Here is an 18,624-nt window from a genome sequence, read left to right on the forward strand (position 1 = left end):
TATCTTGCATCATGCATCCTATTAACCAAATTTAGATCATTCGGACTATTTTCTTTTCCGAGACTTGAAAATATGACTATGAACTTATAGAACATCGCTGGGAAATGTTTATGGAATTGAAAGGAGAGTACATTGAAAAATAATAAATATATGTTTTTCCAGAATTTCCTTTGTTGCCCCATATACTTCTCGTATCATCCCCATATATCACTAACAATTAAATATTTTCGGTTTGTTAACTACGGCACTGTAAATCTTGCAAGATTCATTTAGAACCAGCATTGATTGGGCTTCTTGTACTTGCTGTGTTGTCGTGTTACGTTATGTGCCACCAAAAAAATGTGCCGTTAAAAAATATGTGAAATGATTTATATTTTCGAAACAAATGTATTATTAAAAACAGAAATCACGGTATTTACGAACTATTAATTCAATTTCAACGTTACGCTAATTACCTATGTAACATTGTCAATATCAGAAATTTCTTGGTAGACTAGGCAATATAATAACTAATAAATCTTTCATTTTAATAGGATATATTATCAATAATTTCTCTTTTCAATCATTTTCTAGTAGTAGAAAATCGATGGATTTCATTACGCCTTATTATAAAAACATTTTACCTATAATTTTAATCATAGTATTAATGGATACTAATATCTTTTCAATAGAAACAATTATGCGATGGAGAAAAGTTATGGGTGCGATTTTATTAGAGACCAATTTAAACTTTATATAAATGCATATTCTCACTCAAGTATATATCATTTATATTTAACGACAAAGTAGGAAATTCTCTTCCTTAAACATTCATATAAGTTCAGAGAAAGTCTTTTTAGTTTTACTCAAGAACCTGGGGATGATATAGCTTAGAACTAGGAGGAGGCACATAGGATACTTTTCTACCCATTTTCATGGGTCGTGACATAAGAGGTGGTATATCAAAACGTAATTGACGATAACGTTTTGAATTTGACCTAATTCGAGTTTCTACTAACCATTATTTTCATTAACTGTTTCGCGACCAAGACTATCAAATCTTTCTCGATAAAGCCTTGATGCAATAACTAGGTTTCGAAACATTGGGAATGGAAAAGAACAAGAAATTGCACGTGAAGAGTGCCGAGTTGGCATGGCTCGGCTGCGTGCTTCTCATTCACAGAAGCAAAGCGAGGTAGCTCGTAAAACTAGTTAGATTGAAATCCGAAATCGTTGAGCAGACCTCAGACATCAACAAGATGATTTTCTACTCACAAGAAAAAATTTATGGAGTAGTGATTTGAAATGAATAGTGTTTCAATACGATAACTGCGTTCGCATTTGGGCAATGGACATTGTTTGCGCATATTTTGACTCATTTAAGATTTCCGGAGTTTTTAAATTCACTGGAATTGCCTGGATTACCATCATGCTGCATAGCATTAATCAACATCTACAATGCAATGGAACAAGATTGGCTGTGAAAAAGATCATGAATAACGTCATTGAGGCAACAATCATAAAAGGAATTTCGATAATTCCAACGGATTTACCATTAAACGCTTAAAATTTCCGGTAAGTCTGACCTTTGTAATGACTATAAATAAATAGCAAGGCAAGTTGAGTTTTCCTGTTTCGCGGATTGATAATTATATGTCGCGTCGGAAAACCGTCAGCTTTAAATTAACAGACTGTATAATAACTGTATGAGTCTGTCAATATCAAATTGAAACCTTATAAATAGCCAGTATTTCAGGAAAATTCTGTTTTGTAAATTAGCAACTTCATGTGTAATTAATCGAAAATAATAATAAAACTTCATTCATACCGAGCACTATTTTTTATTTGTTATAATAAAAAAAGTATTCCTTTTATTTGTTTCAAGTTTACTTTACACAAAACTTCAGGTTTCTTATTCATCGATTGAGTCAGAAGGAGTCTGCCGGGTCAGCTAGTCTCCAATAGAGTTAATTAACGTATATCTGGAGCTGAAACTAAATGTTTTTCTTGTACAATTAAATTAGGTAGGAAATGTGACTTTTATGCTTTTCAATTTTTATAAATGAATATTAAACGTAGAAGTTTTACTGCATGTAATAAAAACTTAAATAAAATAATATAATTAGATAAATTATCAAATAATTATAGATATACAAACTGTAATTTCTTCATAATGAAGTTGAACGATCATTTTTCAGAAATGACTGATTAAACCAGGTTTTTGTTGTGTAAAAAGAGAAGAAGAAAGCATAATAAAAATTTGTTACAGATACAGATTACAAGATAATTGGTAAAAATACCGGTTCAATGTCTTTCTCGGAGAAAGCTATTTAATGAACTGCACAACTCACATCTATATATATATATATATATATATATATATATATATATATATATATATATATATATATGAGAAATTGTTAATAGCCATCGAAAAATTATCGTAATTATCTACCAATATCATGTTCAAAACCTACCTTAATGTTCGTTAATATATCCATTTAACGAAAGTGTCTATATAGATAAAAACATACCGCTATTGTTAGTGCTTGTTCATCGATTGGTTTCATTTGAAAACTAGCTTTTTATGAGCGATTGGAAATATGTATTAAAAAAACGAACTCAATTCAGAAGATATAATGAAAAATCGATAATATATAAGAGTGAAATCGCCCATACTTGTTTTGGTACGATTCTTAAGTAGCACGTTATATCGCAGGTGTGGAGCACATATGGAGGTATTAATAATATCATATACAGGTTATATCGTAATTAACATCGAAATTGCTGAAATTTGAGCACAGGATTTGATTATAATAATTATATAATAGATTAAATTGAATGAGTTGAGGCGTAAAAAAATTCCTAGAGAGTCAAATATTGAAGGAGGTTTAGGATTCACAAATAAAGATACTAATTGTGTTATTCGGTTCCAGAAGTCAAAATTTAAGGTTTTTTCGATTTTTCTATATCTTTGACCTTTCCACTTTCTTTGTCTTCTTCCCCCCCCCCCTTGGATCAAAAATATTCCCAAAGTAGATACCTCACTAAACATCTACAATAAACACGAATTCCCTAGCGTCCTTGTAGAGAAAGCATTCTTAGAAATTGTGCATAAAAAATCCTTCAACCTAATTCTCTTTACGGATGCCTCCAAAACTGAATCCGGTGTCAGTTGCGTAATCACTACAAACCACGAACTCATAAGTTCTTTCCGGTCTAATGTTTACAGTGTGAACTTTACAGTATCCTTCGAGCTTCCAAATGTATCTCTCCTCCTTATAAACATATCGCCAACTCTCTTTCATCTATACAGTCAATTAAAACCACATTCACCGACCATCCAATTGTCGAAAACATTAACGACATCTACCAAACTCTCGTTGCTCTTGATATAACAGTCTCTCTCATCTGGCTTCCATCGCACACTGGAATTGCTAGAAACGAATATGCAGATCGCCATGCCACAAGGAATCCTGAAATTCCAGTTCAGCTTGCAATTGATCTGAAAACTAACTTCAAAAATCTCATTCAAAAATTTTGGCGCTATATATGAAGCAAGAGTATTACAGCATTACATAACATCCATCCATCTACTTCTCACCTTTACCGAAACTTTTTGAATAGGAGAGAAGCTGTGACAATAAGAAGACTTCGCATTAACCGCACAAAACTTACTCACGGCTATTTGATGTTATCAGAAAGTCGTCCTGTCTACCAAAGTTGTCACGTTTCTATGTTTGTTAAGAACATCCTCACCGACTGAAAAGAATACTCTACCATGAAAACCAACCTCAAGGAAACACCTAACTGTACGACGGAAATAAAGAAAATCATGAAGTTTCTTAAATTCACCAAATTTCATGACAAAATATAAATAATTTACGTATTGTAATAGATTTTGTAACATTCCTTTATTTTATTATTCCTTTATTTAACTCATATGATTGTTTTTGTTGAGCAGCGCTGTCGAGGCACGTTAAACTGAAATATTGTTTGCTGCACGCTTATGACTTTCTTTGCCTTTTGAAATCACTAAGGTCAAAATATGAGTCGTTCTATAAATTTGTATATTCCAATTGCTCTAAACAGAACATTGATAACTTCCGTTTTTTCGATATATCTAATTATTTTACATATTATATACATTCTTCATTCTCAAAATAAATTGACATCTATTTGAAATTTCCTATCAACATATACAGAGTGTCCGGAAATCAGTACTTTTACTTAAGTATATTTTCTAAATTATACATTCGAATGTTATTAATTTTTGATGTGTAGTGTAGAATTATTTAACTCGTCAAACACACTAAGAAACGGGAGGTCGTATAAGAAATTTTTTTCCATGTCTCAATATTAATTTTACGACATAACCGAATTTTTCCCATCCTGGAACAATCGGTATACTAACTTGCTACGGAAACTACTTCTATAATTTTTGTGGCTAGTTAACTGTCTTCGGAACTAGTTCTTATTTTTTAATTGTGATTTTCTCTATTATAATTTAAATATTATAGAAAAGTTGATGATATATACATTCTGTTTAATAGCCTCGAGCTGACCAGTATGTTAATAAAGATCAAATATTTCGACTCGTATAAATAACAGGTATATAATTAATTTATAAATAAAGAAAAGTACTTTTTAGCCTTAATTTCATAGAATCATTCCTTTAGATTTCTTGTTGGTTGTTACTCGCAATATAGAGCCGATTTTTTGAAAGATTTTCGACCTCAATATTTCAACGATTATCAATATAAACAGGGAACTATATTGCTGCATACATTGAGAAATTCTGATTAGAATTTAAGCCATTTTGAACGCTTATTTCATGTTTGATCATCGTATGATTATCGACCTGTCATTGTGTATTTATTTTTGAAAAATAATGCACCTAATAAACGAAAAGAGGAATTAGATTAGATATTGTGTTAAAGACTCTACACCATTATTTTATGATCGCACAATTCTGTTAAGCGAATCATTCAAAAACTGTGACAACTAGCCTATCATCTACCATATTAGCTTGATTTTATAATCTTTATCGTGGAGGTACTATTATAATGTCCATGAACAACGGCTTTTCCGAAGTAACTAGCTCAATAACTTATAAATTGTTTGTATTTACAGAACACCGTTGACGTGCATACATTTTTTCATGAACTACTGAGTTAACTTGAGTCCTTGCCTCTTAAAAGCGAATTAATATTATGTGTTAATATTATCTCACCAACCACAATAACTTAAAACAGGGGTAGGCAACGCGGCGCCCACTGGCGCCATAGAGCCCCCCATCGATTTTCAATGCACTCTCGCTGGACTAATATGAATGTATGATAGCCAGAGCGATACATTAGCAGTTTGCTAACATTGAGCGTATCTAATAGTACGCAAGTATTTTTTGTCAGCGTGTCATCGTATTTCGAATAGACCACGCGTAGACCGTGCATTTAAAACTACCAAGTAATCCCAAATAATATTTTTCTTTCAAAACCCTTCATGGATAAATGTAAAAGAAAAAGAACATATCATTTTCACGATGAATGGGAACATCTACATATATTATTTCGTTGATTACAAAGGGAAGTGCATTTGTTTGTTGTGTAATAATAGTGCTCCGATTCCCAAGAAAACTAATATCGAACGACATGTTAAGACCGTTCATACCAATTTTGATAGTGACTATCCAATGAACTCTGAAATTAGAAGAAAAAAATATATTTCTTTAAAACCATCAATAACTAACTAGAAAAGTTTTTTATACTAAACCACTGCAACTACATAAATCAGAAACGATCGCGTCAAATAAAATATCGCATTTGCTAGCTAAGAATAAAAATCCAATTACAGATGGAGAAAGAAGCTATGTTAGAAACTGGTGATTTACTTTTTGAAAAATTTAAAAATAAAAAGGAAATAGTTTCAACTATAAACACATTGCAATTATCAGCAAGAGCTGTTACTAGAAGAATGGAAGTAATTGCGGAGAATTTGGAGGCAAATGATATGGAAAATTATACAGGGTCCTTCACGATGAGCTGAATCGATATGTATATGGCAAAGTACTGGGACTAGTGTTCTAAAAATTTGTTTATATGGGTTTACCGAAATACCAGTTTGAGCTAAAATAATTTCAGTTTTCTGAAACTTCCGGTTATACCGAAACTTCGTCATTTTAAACGGAAAGCTATAGTTTTTATCAAATTTTGGAATCTACGCAAAATTTCAATATAACTTTATATAAAGCATAGTATGCCTAAAGTCCACCATTTTTTAATTATATCACATTTTCGAAATTTTTGGACACATGCAGCCCTCCAAAAAATTATATTTCTCAATTTAAGTGAGTTAAGTCTAATATTTTTGGAATTAGTTAAATAACACTTACAGATTTTAAAATCTGTGAAAACCTTGACAAAAATTTATATAGGGTATTCAGAGAATGATGCCGAATTTCGCTATCTACAAACTTCGAAAACTCAGTGTTTTCAAATGGCAATCCTCATTTTTCTCTTTACCATTGGATTCTACGCTTTAAATTAAGCGGATGTTAGTAAATTCATATTATCTTAAATTAACGGTTTTTGAACTTGAAAAAACTGAAATCCCAAAAATATTAGACATGACCCATTTAAACCTATAAATATAATTAGATTAGAAAATGGTGGACTTTAACCATACAATGCATTGTATAACATTATATTGAAATTCTGTGAATATTCTAAAAATTTAATAAAAACCATAGCATTCCATTTAAATTAACGAAGTTTAGGTCCACTTCCGGTATAACCGGAAGTTTCAGAAAACTAAAATTATTGCAAAGCAAGTAAATTTTCAAAACACTAGTCGCAGTACTTTCCCATATTCATATCGATTCAGCTCGTCGTGAAGGAGCCTGTATTTTCTTTTTGCTACAGATGAATGAATAGACAGACGTGACAAATATATCACATTTAATAGTTTTCGTAAAGATGGTATTTTCTGATTTTACAACAAAAGAAAAATTCCTTGAAATTCTGCCGTTAAACGAAAGCATCAGAGGGGAAGATATATTTTCTACTTTTAAAAAGTATATAACAGATATACCCTGTACAAAAGTTATCGTCAATTACAATAGACGGGGCACCAGCGATGACTGGTACGAAAAAGGAATTTCTGCCTTATATGGACAGGATTCCATTTTTCCAAAATTTATTTCTCTTCAATGCCTCATACATCAGGAAATGTTATGCGCAAAAACAATCGGTTTTCACCAAGTATTTACGATATTAACAAAAATTATTAATTTCATAAGATCGGTAGCTTTCCAACACAGTTAAATTACTTTTAGAAGATGAGGACGTTCAGTTCACAGATCTTCTTTTACAGACTGAAGTGAAGTGGATGAGCAGAGGTAACATACTCGAGCGGTTTATCATGCTTTTGCCACAAATAAAGGAATTCATTGCATCAAGAGGCGAATTTTACCAGCAATTAGAAAATAACGTATTTCTGACATATATAACGGAAAAGTTGAATGAATTAAATTTAAAAATACAAGGGAAAAATCAGCATATCGATGACATGATTAGTGCAGTAAATACATTCAAATGCAAGTTAGTATTGTTGAAATCCCATCTATTGAAAAAATCATTATTACATTTCCCAAATATAGAATATACTGTTGAGATTTTAAATTTGAATAATAAAAAGTTTACTGCTATATCATATTTAGAAATTAAAGATAAGCTAATAGAAGAGTTTTTTTCTAGATTTGAAAATTTTGCAGCATTAGAACCCGTTCTAAGATTTTTCATAAATCCATTCAATGTTACTGAAGATAATGTCCTTGAAATAGTTCCAGTTTATTTCGAGGTACATAATATCGAAGACCTAGAATTAGAAATAATAAACTATTTTAAAAACGCATAGTAATGATAAAATGTTCTGGAGCTCAGTCGATAAAAATAAGTACGGGAACTCTGAATATATCCCCAATTATAAGAAATTAGCGGAAAATATGGACCATCAAGTTTCATACTGAATTATATGTATCAATATGTATGACACCAACAAAATAAATTTATAAAAAATCTGTTTTTTTTAATGCCAATTTATACCTGTTGATTATCTGTGAATTATGTGCCCTCGGTGATTTTCAAATTCAATATTGCGCCCTTAAGGACAAACAGGTTGCCGACCCCTGACTTAAACCATACTATGTCGTGTCATCGTATGATCCAAAACCCATCGACCCTCTATCTCTATCTCTATCCGATCATGAAGCAGTATAAACAAAATTTTCGATGATATCCAAAATATGCTTCTGGAAACTATACCGTATTTTTTCAGGAAAATATTTTCCAAAATGCGAGCACCGATGTTTTATAACTGGGACATTCTCTTTGGTGTTGTCGACTTTGAATTTACTAGATTGATAGAAACACTAACTAGTCTGGGATGCAATTCTTTTCCGTAAGGCGAATTAAAAATAAGCGAAATAAATCTTCATTCACTAAAGGTTTACGTATATCTACAAATAACATGGAAGCCTTATCTCACCTAAGGAAATTCTCGGATAATGTCTTCTTCAGAAATTACGTGAAACTATACAGAAAAATTTATCATAAGACAATAAAAGCTGCCGAATATATTTATTATAATAGCAGAGAGACTTTCCAATTTTCGTAATGTTGCAAAAGAAACATGGTCTATTGGGGTTGATATAAGAAATGAGGCATCTTCGTTAAGCATTATCTCTACGCACTTGTTGTTATCGGACAGAGCGTTCACAACGAACGGATCGGATTTATTTCGAAAGCTGCGCATACAGGTACGTAAGCTCCACAACATACCGATTCCGAGCTCTCTCGCCAGTCGTGAGTTTGAGTAGCATCCAGTCAGTGTGGAAGGCTCGTGCGTTTGCTTTTTGACTTCGTTTACGATGAAAATTTTGATTTTTGTGAAATGTACAGTAAGGATACTAAAGAAATTATGATAGTTTCTTGCTTGCTGATAAAAGAAGAAAGCCCTCAATTTGGGTTCATACAGGAGTATGGAGAATATCACATATTATTACCTGATCTGATTGATGATGACTCCAGATTTTTTCAATACTTTCGCATGACAAGTGACAAGTCATCTAAAAATAACCTTAAGATCTTAATCTGATAACATATACTACTTCAATTCATTCTCTATAAATAAAATGAACGAAATCATTGAAATAAATGCATCGTTACTTACTGGAATGGTTCATCCTCCTTCCTATATTTTCCCAAATATTGTCGCTGCGTTTTCGATTTGAGTATTGAGGGTTCCTCAGATTATATACTTCTGCGCGATCACAATTAACTGAGCTGCATCCATCTCAGGTAAAAATCGAGTTAAAATAAATAATATATAGTTAAACGACACGGGGTGCAACACGTGCAAAACGCCGTGCGTGACTACCTTTATGCGTGAAATTTTAGCAAAGCTTCGTAGTACAACTATTAACATCAAAAATAAATCCTTTTCTGGATCGGTAGGATTAAAATTGTTTCTAAAGCCGAAAACATAGCCGAAAGTATAAGAAATTGAGATAATTTATTGAGATTTGGTATAGTGGGGTTCTTAGACGTCGGAAACGTCTACTGTTCTTCAAAAAAACATAATGGAGCTTCCAAACTGATAACTCGCAGTGTTGAAAAATCATTATTTTCCTATTAAGCTCGATATAAGAAGGTTATTTATGTCGCTAATTACGAATCCGTCAACAATAATTCAAAAAACAAAATGACGGCCAACGATGTTAAAAAATCATAATTTTTTATTGGAATTTGATATACATGGGTTTTCACGGTAGCTGATAACGAAACCATCAACAGTTTAAAAAAAACATATTGGTGGCCAAAAATTGTTAAAAACTCATAATTTTCTATTGAAATTTGATATGCGGGGGTTTTTGGAGGTCTCTGATTACGAATCCGTCGTCAGTATGTGAAATATTGTTAATTTGCAAATGGCGGAACGTTGATAATTGCAAATGTTACAAACAGTCCCAATGAATTACATAGTCAATTCAAATAAGCACATTTTATCACTTGTCTTACAAAAAGTAGTGAAAAACCCAAAGTTTTCGCACCTAATTTTCAAATATGTTATCTACAACATGCCAACAAACAAATAGAAAAAAAAGCTTCAACTGTTGACAAGAATTTAACTAATTCACTTTTCTGTAAACCTAATCACATATCCCATTTGCACAAACTTTAGGGAGAAGAATCCATTTCACACAGTTAATATATCTGCATTTGGTGGCTTGCGCTGCGCGATCAAACAAACACAGATAAAGACCCCCGCTCCACGCTATAGTTCTTTTCATACTATAGACATACGACTACAACTATTCCATGACTAAATTCTAAATAGAAACTTTTTTTGGACTTCTGGCCACGTTTTTGGCGTTTAAAATAAATGTGAGTCTGCCGGAACACATATCAAATCACCATACCTCTTTAATGAACATTTCGTTTCAAAATTGCCTTAAAACAGCAGTAATTATACCTGAAGGATGAGAATCGAAGTATCTTCTAATAGCAGTCTTTCCTACGTTATCTACGATCATTGAGAATCTTAATAATTCCTGTTTAAATATAAAATTCTAAGTACCCATCCATAAATAAATAAAATTTACTACAGCTTAAGCAACCATACCTTCATTGCTATAACTTTCTGTGAACCAATAGAATATGGGTTGTACTTCAAGGTTTAGTACTATTTTATTTTTTCCATTTATCAAAGACCTTGCCTATCTAGACATAAGTAGTAAAATCTGTCTCTTTGCGGACGATACTAGTTCCTCTTGGAACAAATCTGATGTCACCTTATCATCTTTAAAGCATGTGTCTCAACGTTTCTAAAACTGAAGTTTTGTCATATAAAAATACAAAATAACCCTCGTATTTTATCTTCTCCACATTCAAAGATAGGCTCAGTATTTTACAATGTAAAAAAATGTACAATCATTTTCCAATTCAAATCAATTATGTAACATCTTCTCCCCCATTTTTCAAGAATTTAAAGAGAGAAAAAAGTGCCCTCTACACTGTAGTTTCTATTGAACAAGTCCTCATTGAATTAATTGTTTCAGACAGTAGCTGACCTGATATGAATGTGACTTTATTTTTGGAGGGGCAAAGAATAACGAATATGAGGTGAAGATACCCTTTTATTTCTAAGATAATCTTTGTTAGGATGAACATGGGATCGGATAGAAGATTGGATAACAGAACATTGGAACAATTAGTTAGAGGTAAGTAAAATATTCAGTTCTAGTTTTTTTTTTTTGGTTGGAAACCGCAAGAAAAAATCTTCATTTTTATAATAAACAATACCTGAATTTTTTTTTGGTGAAAGCAGACGAGATGATTTGGTGATGCATAATTTAAACGCGTGAATCTACGTGTATGATACTTTATCAAAGTCAATGAATGCTCCATCTTCTCCCATGTTCCACGCATGGAATGGGTGCCTAGCTCTCGCTTCGAATATCCTCTACAGTGTTTAGTTAGTTACCTTTTGCCCTATCTGGCAGAGAAAATGAATGCCTAGAAATGAGGAATATGTGTTCGATTATAACCAAGCTGCCATGGCTCACCATAAAGATGTTGGGAAATAAAAGCATACAGTTTGTTAATTGACCGGGGACAGTTATCGGTTCATACACACTGGCTGGATTTTTAAGTGTGGAGCAAAATCGCCTGGTTATAACTGGACAGTTGACGGCTGTGATACATAGAACTGTAGTTAAGGTAATTTAAGTTGAAAACTTTTTGCAAGTCGATGATAATTGGGCAGATCTTACATATCTTACTTGCTGGAAGAGTGCTTTCAGAGCTTTGGAAATTGTCGTTAACTTCTTGCTGATACAATTCTAGTTCAAGCTTAGCTTGTAAGCACATTCAAAATCCGTTTCCATTTGATGTTAAATTAATCATAAGGTCTTATAAGTATCCAAGTTTCCTTTTTAAAAAAACTTATGTACGTATAACAGTCTTTTCATAACTATTTTAGTTAGTTATATTGGTTTCTGTATTGAAAATTTTTCTTTAATAACACATTTCCTTATTGTGATTTTTCTCTAATATCATCACGTATAAAATGAATAATGAAATGAAGATATTTCAAATACGACGGCAGAAATGTAACATTTCAATTTTCCGGTATATAAGCAATAGTTATTTATGTATAATATATCAATGGCCAAAAATAAACTAACGAAGATTGAAGTTAATGAGTTTTTTTTTGTAAATACACATCTTGTCCTGTTATGGTCTAGAAACTCATGGTAGCGTGATGCATAAGTGACGGACAGAAAAAAATAATGAAACTTTGTTTAGTTGTGAATCTTTGATGTGTTTTGCATCTTTCAAATTGACTGTAATATAAATTTAATCATGATAATTTGGAAAGTATTTTACACAGTTATTCAACAGAAGAAAAAATTTGATTTGGAGCATACGGAGTGATTCAAAGAAGGAGGTTATTGATGATATTTCAAAAATTGTGTATGCTACAACCGGAAGAAGGAAGATAAAGTTTTAAAACTTTTTCCACGATGTGAGCTACATAAATATAATGTCTCCACTTAAATACGATGTGATTTAGTTTTTTTATATAATTTTGGAAAGCTAGTAACTGATAAGATCCATCAAAATTTGGGCTTTCTTCACTACTATTTATTATTAGATCTGCAGGAATATATTGAAATGAAGAATTCGTTTCATATTCAAAATTCTGCCCTTCAGTTACTTGAATCTTGTTGATAATTCAAACCAAAATTCATATTCGAAAATTTTCACACTTAAGAAGGCTGATTATCATATTGTTTCGATTTCCCGTTATTCTATAGTCGCATTTTCGAGAAAATTCTCCACAAACTAGATGATTATCAAAATTTTCTGAAACCTTCTTTTCAAATGATTGAGGTGAAATTTGTTCGCTTCATAAAGCCCTTTCCATTTTTTTTTCTTCATGTACATTGTCCGGTTTTTTTAACGTTGGCAATCACCATAGCAAAAGCTGATCTCAAATATCAAATATTTCTGGACCATGACTGTTACTCTCTTCACTTCTATCTTGCTTTGTATGTATTTAGGTATGTATGTAGACATTGGGGTATCATAAACACTGCTAAGGATTTATTGTGTCCCCCTTTCTTCTATCTAGAGATGTTAGTTTTCTATTTCATATGCTCCCTGGGGTAGAGCTCCAGAGATCCGTATTGTATCACACTGTGACAGAATGTAAATGAAGGGGTGTGTGCAATAAAATCTGCACTCCTCATTATCTGCTAAATCTAACGCCTTAAGGTATCTATAGAGGCGACAGTGCTTCGATAGGATTCCTGTTATTATTCATAAATGTCTCTTTTACACGATACATTAGCAGATCTTCTTTGGTTTATGATGTTTATGATGACATTTCAATGTTGGATTAATTCAATATTGTCACTTTTAAGTTCTAGAGTTGTGACATTGTGGAGGTGCTTGCTGAATATCATAAATTTGGTCTTTGCTAGTTTGATTTTCAGATCTTGTGTCCCCCTTCGTCATTTTATTTACAAGCAGCTCGTCCCTAGATTTTGTTCGCTAAAATAGCTGCAAGTTTTGTATTTATACAAGAAAAGTCCTTATTGCTCGATCGCAGCTATTCGCAGGGGCGCCGGATGTATGTAAATCGGTAGCCTGACTTTTGGGGTTAAGCCGTTATGGAGCGTTTCTCGAGAGCGGACAGTGTGTTGTGTGTGCATGAGTTTTATGAAAACGATTTGAGCCAATCATAATTTTAGACAACCTCTACAATCTGCAACACATTTTATTAATTTAATGAAAAAAATACGGAAGTTTTGAATATAATTTGATATATACTCGAACACAATAATTGATGAAAACCAGTTCAACCTTCATGTCATTGTCCAAATATGCCAAATTATATCTCATCTTATTAATGCTTATCCATAGACTATTTGTTATTCTAAAAAAGCCTGTTTCTTTAACTATTGACCGACCTTGGATTGAAGAATTGCCGAAAGTTATCAGCAGTGCATTACGAAGTTGCTGAAAAAGGTATTTTCGTGAATATTCTTATCTCCTTGGGCGCCAAATTGATTTTGAAAGGAACTGCGGGAGCCAATCGGCAGCTGTGTAAGCATTAAAGAAAACTAAGTCCTTTTACTGAAGAGAGTACTTGAGATTATTGTCGGACATGAAATCTTCTAATGTTTAAGAAGAGGTTTATTGGACGTCGAGTTTCTGTAGATTATAATCATTGCGCCGGCTGCCAAGGTGTACGACTAGATTTAAGATACACGTATTTATGGTCGAGAGGATCCAAATAATGCTCCTCAACAGCATCCAATGAACGTAAGGTAAAGCTTAACAGTAGAGATGTTACTAAGTCAATCTATATTCAGACCTCTTTATTCCCTATATCCCAAAGTACAAGCCTAAGCAATTTCAGGAGAATCCTCTACTGTTTATGGTGAATTGTCCTAAATTCAAGAATTGACTCACATAACAAACTCAGATGGTATCAATAGTTAATTTGAGGTTACTGGCTGTCAATGTAAAAAAATTAGTACGGGATTATCAAGAGTTAGAGAGAATAGCATTGAACGCGTAGTCCAACGAAATCATGTCGGAAGGCTAGTCGTGATTTTGTGAAAGTGAAATTCATGACAATGTTCACATCTACGTCTTTATAGATCACAGTTGTTCCAGGCTCTAAAGTCTACAGACCATGCTTCTTGTGCCAATGACAATGAAGTACGGAATAGACTCGTTGGGCTTATAACGTCTCAGAAAATTGATAGAATTGGATGTTTTTAGAATCGTTCCCCGGCGTTTGGTTTATAGAACTTCTTTTTTTGATGAAGTAACTGTAGATGGTACTGCAAAATCTATTGTTCTTTCTTTGGTATAATTTACTAAAGGTATTACTAGAAGATAATACGTTTTACTTTTATGATATAATGCGATTGGTGGAAGTCACTGTACCCGATAGTAGCGCAGGTTTTAACTTCGCAAGAATCTCTATTACCAACAGATTTTGACGAAATAATGAATAAAATTGAAGTAGCTGTCATAAAAATTATTCAAGAGAAGTTTCAGGATTTTTGAATGAATGAATACTTGTAGCCTTTAATGTGAAACTCATTTTTTATTGAATTAATAATTTATATCACCTTTCCTCATCTAACGAATATTATAAAAAGTTGAAACATTTTTTAAATATTTTATTGAATAATAAAGTTGACAATGATATTTCAAAAGTAACTATGACGAATTGTTGAAATGAGAGATTCACTTTCTATCAGAAAAATTCAGAAGAACAGACGGAAGATATTGACCTTCGAAGAATCGTGAGAAATTTAGGACTATCGATTTGCACAATAACTCCTTTCTCCGTAAATTCATTTTATGATGTAGAATACGTCGAACTGATAATTAAAACTAATGGTCTTTTATAATCTTGTCATCATATTCATCGTGAATATTCTGCTAATTAAAAAAATACATCATTATTTCCATTAACGAGGTCCGTTTAAAATATTAAACCACTTATTTTGAATAACGGATACACCACTTGCGATCGAAATAAGAGGTTGTTAAAATTATATGAAAAGAAGAAATTATCCCAAACATACTGATAAAATTGATTAAACGAATTGCATTTTTGTTATGACAATTTAGACTAAGTTAAAATCGTATGATCCAAAAAAAGTTTCTTTTTTAAACACCTTCCAATAATAGAAAATAGATAGGTATATAGATTGGAAAATGTGTTAAAATCACTTAACATTAAAATTGACCTGAGACCTGAGCTTTACAGTTGTTTTAGTTCCATAGCTTGGAAGTGATTCCCTTCCATTCAGCCCCATTTTCTCCTTTCGTTTTCCAGTCCCGAATTGCCTCTTTTAGGTTTCTCATCACTTCCATCTTTTCCTTGCTATTTATTTCATCCTTGTTCGGTTTACTTCTTTGTCCATCCTTTTTTGCTGCTCTAAAATCTGCTCTTCGAAATGAATTCTGTTTTCCGTTATTCAGCCTTTACAGCCCTAATTCTCCCTCTTTTTTCCCCCTAGTATCCTCAAGGGGATTTGAAGTTTCCATATATATAGCTTTTCTTTTCTGTTTTGTTGAGATCCATGATAATTATTTTTCCACCTTTCCGAAAATTTTTTTTGTCTCAAGTATTCTCCAAAAAAAGATTTTAGCAAAGCAATTCAAGAACCAAGAAAACACGTTTCAAATAACAGGAGCACTGATAAGCTGAAATTGAATCAAGCAATTGCTCAGCTATCATTATGTTGAGCTAACAAAAACTGATGAGATATGTACCCTCGGAGGAAACTGAATATTAAATAGGGAGAGTAGACTGTAGACTCTCAGTTTTGAATTGATTTCTGTAGAAGTTTTTAGAAATGTTTCCGAAAAGTAATAGAGTATTTAACTCAAAAGTACAACGCAATCCCTAGAATGAGTTATTAGTCTAAGGCGTTCAAAATGTACATAAATATGTAGTATAATATAAAGTATAATATAAATATAATTTTGAAAAATGATGAGGTCCAATTAAAATAATATGATGATTTCTGTCTTTTCCATGAGAATAACTTTAAACAGTATGTAAAAAATTTTACGTATCGACATAATTCGGTCTTTATCAAAATATTTTTTTACATACTATTTTGAACTGGTTTTCAAAGAAAAGAGACCCAAAATCATGACAAATTGTCACGAAAAAAAAAAAAATAAAAGGTTGTCTTGGAAAAATAAGATTAAAGATAACTAGTAATAAAATATTATTAAAACCAATTAAAAAGACTAATATAAAATTTTTTAGATACGCGTAAACAATATTGAGCAAAAAATTATTATAAAAATCGAAAAGTTATGAAGTTTCTACGTATTTCAATCTTAGATTGTCATTTTTTATGTAGATGTCGATGTAGATCGAGGTCATTTCTTAGAAGTTTGTGGGGACATCGCCAAATAAGTACCAGAAAATTATAACTGAAGACAATGAATAACGCCCAAGATTTCACCATCAGATTTCCATTCAGTATTTTTAAAAGGAAGTGGAAATATAAATATGACAAGTTTCTAGCAACTTTGGTAAATTCATTCATTGGGCTTAGATGCAAAGAATTGTCCTACTGTATTTTAAACTTACTTTGAATCAATATTTTTTACAAGCAGTAACTTCACTGTGTATCAGAATAGATAGTAATCTGACAGAGGAAGGTTGGGATCAAATGCTGGATTTAGTAGGAGATCTATATCACCAAGTTCTTCGATTTTAATCTGTCTATTTCTGGTAATTGTCCTTTGTCTAACTACTAATTTTCCATGTTTAGGTTGTTTTGAAAAATAGATTTCAAATAACAAGTAATAAACGATCATCTATAGATCGTACTTGAAAATTTTAAATGAAGATGTATGTTATCTCTAAGAGATCAAAAGAAGTGTGATAATCGGTCAGTACTGGTACTAGGTTAGTCTCTTCTCACATCCCTTGCTACCTTTATATCTCATGCTGGTGGAATGAGCGTTGGGCCCTTCGCTCTTCAAATGAGTCGTCCCCTTCTATTCCACATATTTTCCTTGTTGCTGACGTGGATTTAATTTTTTTTTTCAATAATTGTTTAAAAATAAGCGAATTTCATATTTATCGCACTCCATTTAATTTATTATAAAAACGTACTCGAGTTACATTTAGAAAAATCCAGGTGACTCTTAAAATTAAAACGTAAGATCATATTTCATAAATACTTAATGAGCATTTATTTCTAAATAAATAGGAATTTTTATATATTCCACTTTAAAGAATTTTGTTAATTCAATTCTTGAGATTAATCAAGTTCATTCAAAAGTGACGCAATTGTCTTTTTCAGTCAAGATTCAACAAGTTACGACATATTCAAATTAAGGCGTAGTAATTTTTACATATGAAAATTGACATTCCTCATGAGTCACCCTGTGTATTATTATAATGAATTTCTATAAGTATCCAAGTTTCCTTGGGATGACAACATAAAATGACAACAATAATAAAACTTGTCCCGTTATATTGTTAAAATATTGTTGATAAAGTAAAATGTGTTATCAATGTATTTTGATGATTAAAAAAAAACATTTACTTGAAAATGAAATTACAATTGGTTCATTGAAAGCGAAGGTGAAGATTCCAATTTGTTGCGGTTCTCTCAACAAGTAAAATGGGTGTGATATCAATTTACCGATAAAACAAGGTCAAGGGGACGTAGGTAAATTTCCGGTTATACGAAATTTGACGCCAACAGGAATCATTATTTTTGACAGTATTATTATTTTTATAAGCTAATTAATGGTTTGGTTGAATATATTTTCACCTGCCAATATTTTTATGTAGTTCATGCAAAAAACGTACCAAATAACCTGTTAGAAATCGACAAGTATCTCTTCGAAATTTAGAGTTTGTTTAAAAATACATGGTAGCACACACTATAGTAGATAAAAGTGCTGGTATAAATTTCTTTTATATCTTCTTTCTTAGACCTTTTGATATGTTTATGTTTCTAAATGTTCTGGATTTTAGATCTCTTGTTTTAAAACTAGTCTTTTTAATAATCCCTGA

At 31.9% G+C, this 18,624-nt stretch overlaps 1 protein-coding gene across 1 annotated transcript in view; it reads left to right on the plus strand.

Annotated features, from left to right (window-relative positions):
- Nucleotides 1–18,624, plus strand: part of LOC130446439 (serine proteinase stubble-like) — a 126,120-nt gene that overhangs the window by 12,032 nt on the left and 95,464 nt on the right. The window contains exon 2 of the mRNA XM_056782707.1: nucleotides 11,096–11,257. Coding sequence (XP_056638685.1) covers nucleotides 11,200–11,257 — 58 coding nt within the window. The 5' untranslated portion in view covers nucleotides 11,096–11,199. The remainder of the gene's footprint in view (nucleotides 1–11,095; nucleotides 11,258–18,624) is intronic.

This window comes from Diorhabda sublineata, chromosome 7 (assembly GCF_026230105.1).
Source record: "Diorhabda sublineata isolate icDioSubl1.1 chromosome 7, icDioSubl1.1, whole genome shotgun sequence".
NCBI lineage: Eukaryota > Metazoa > Arthropoda > Insecta > Coleoptera > Chrysomelidae > Diorhabda > Diorhabda sublineata.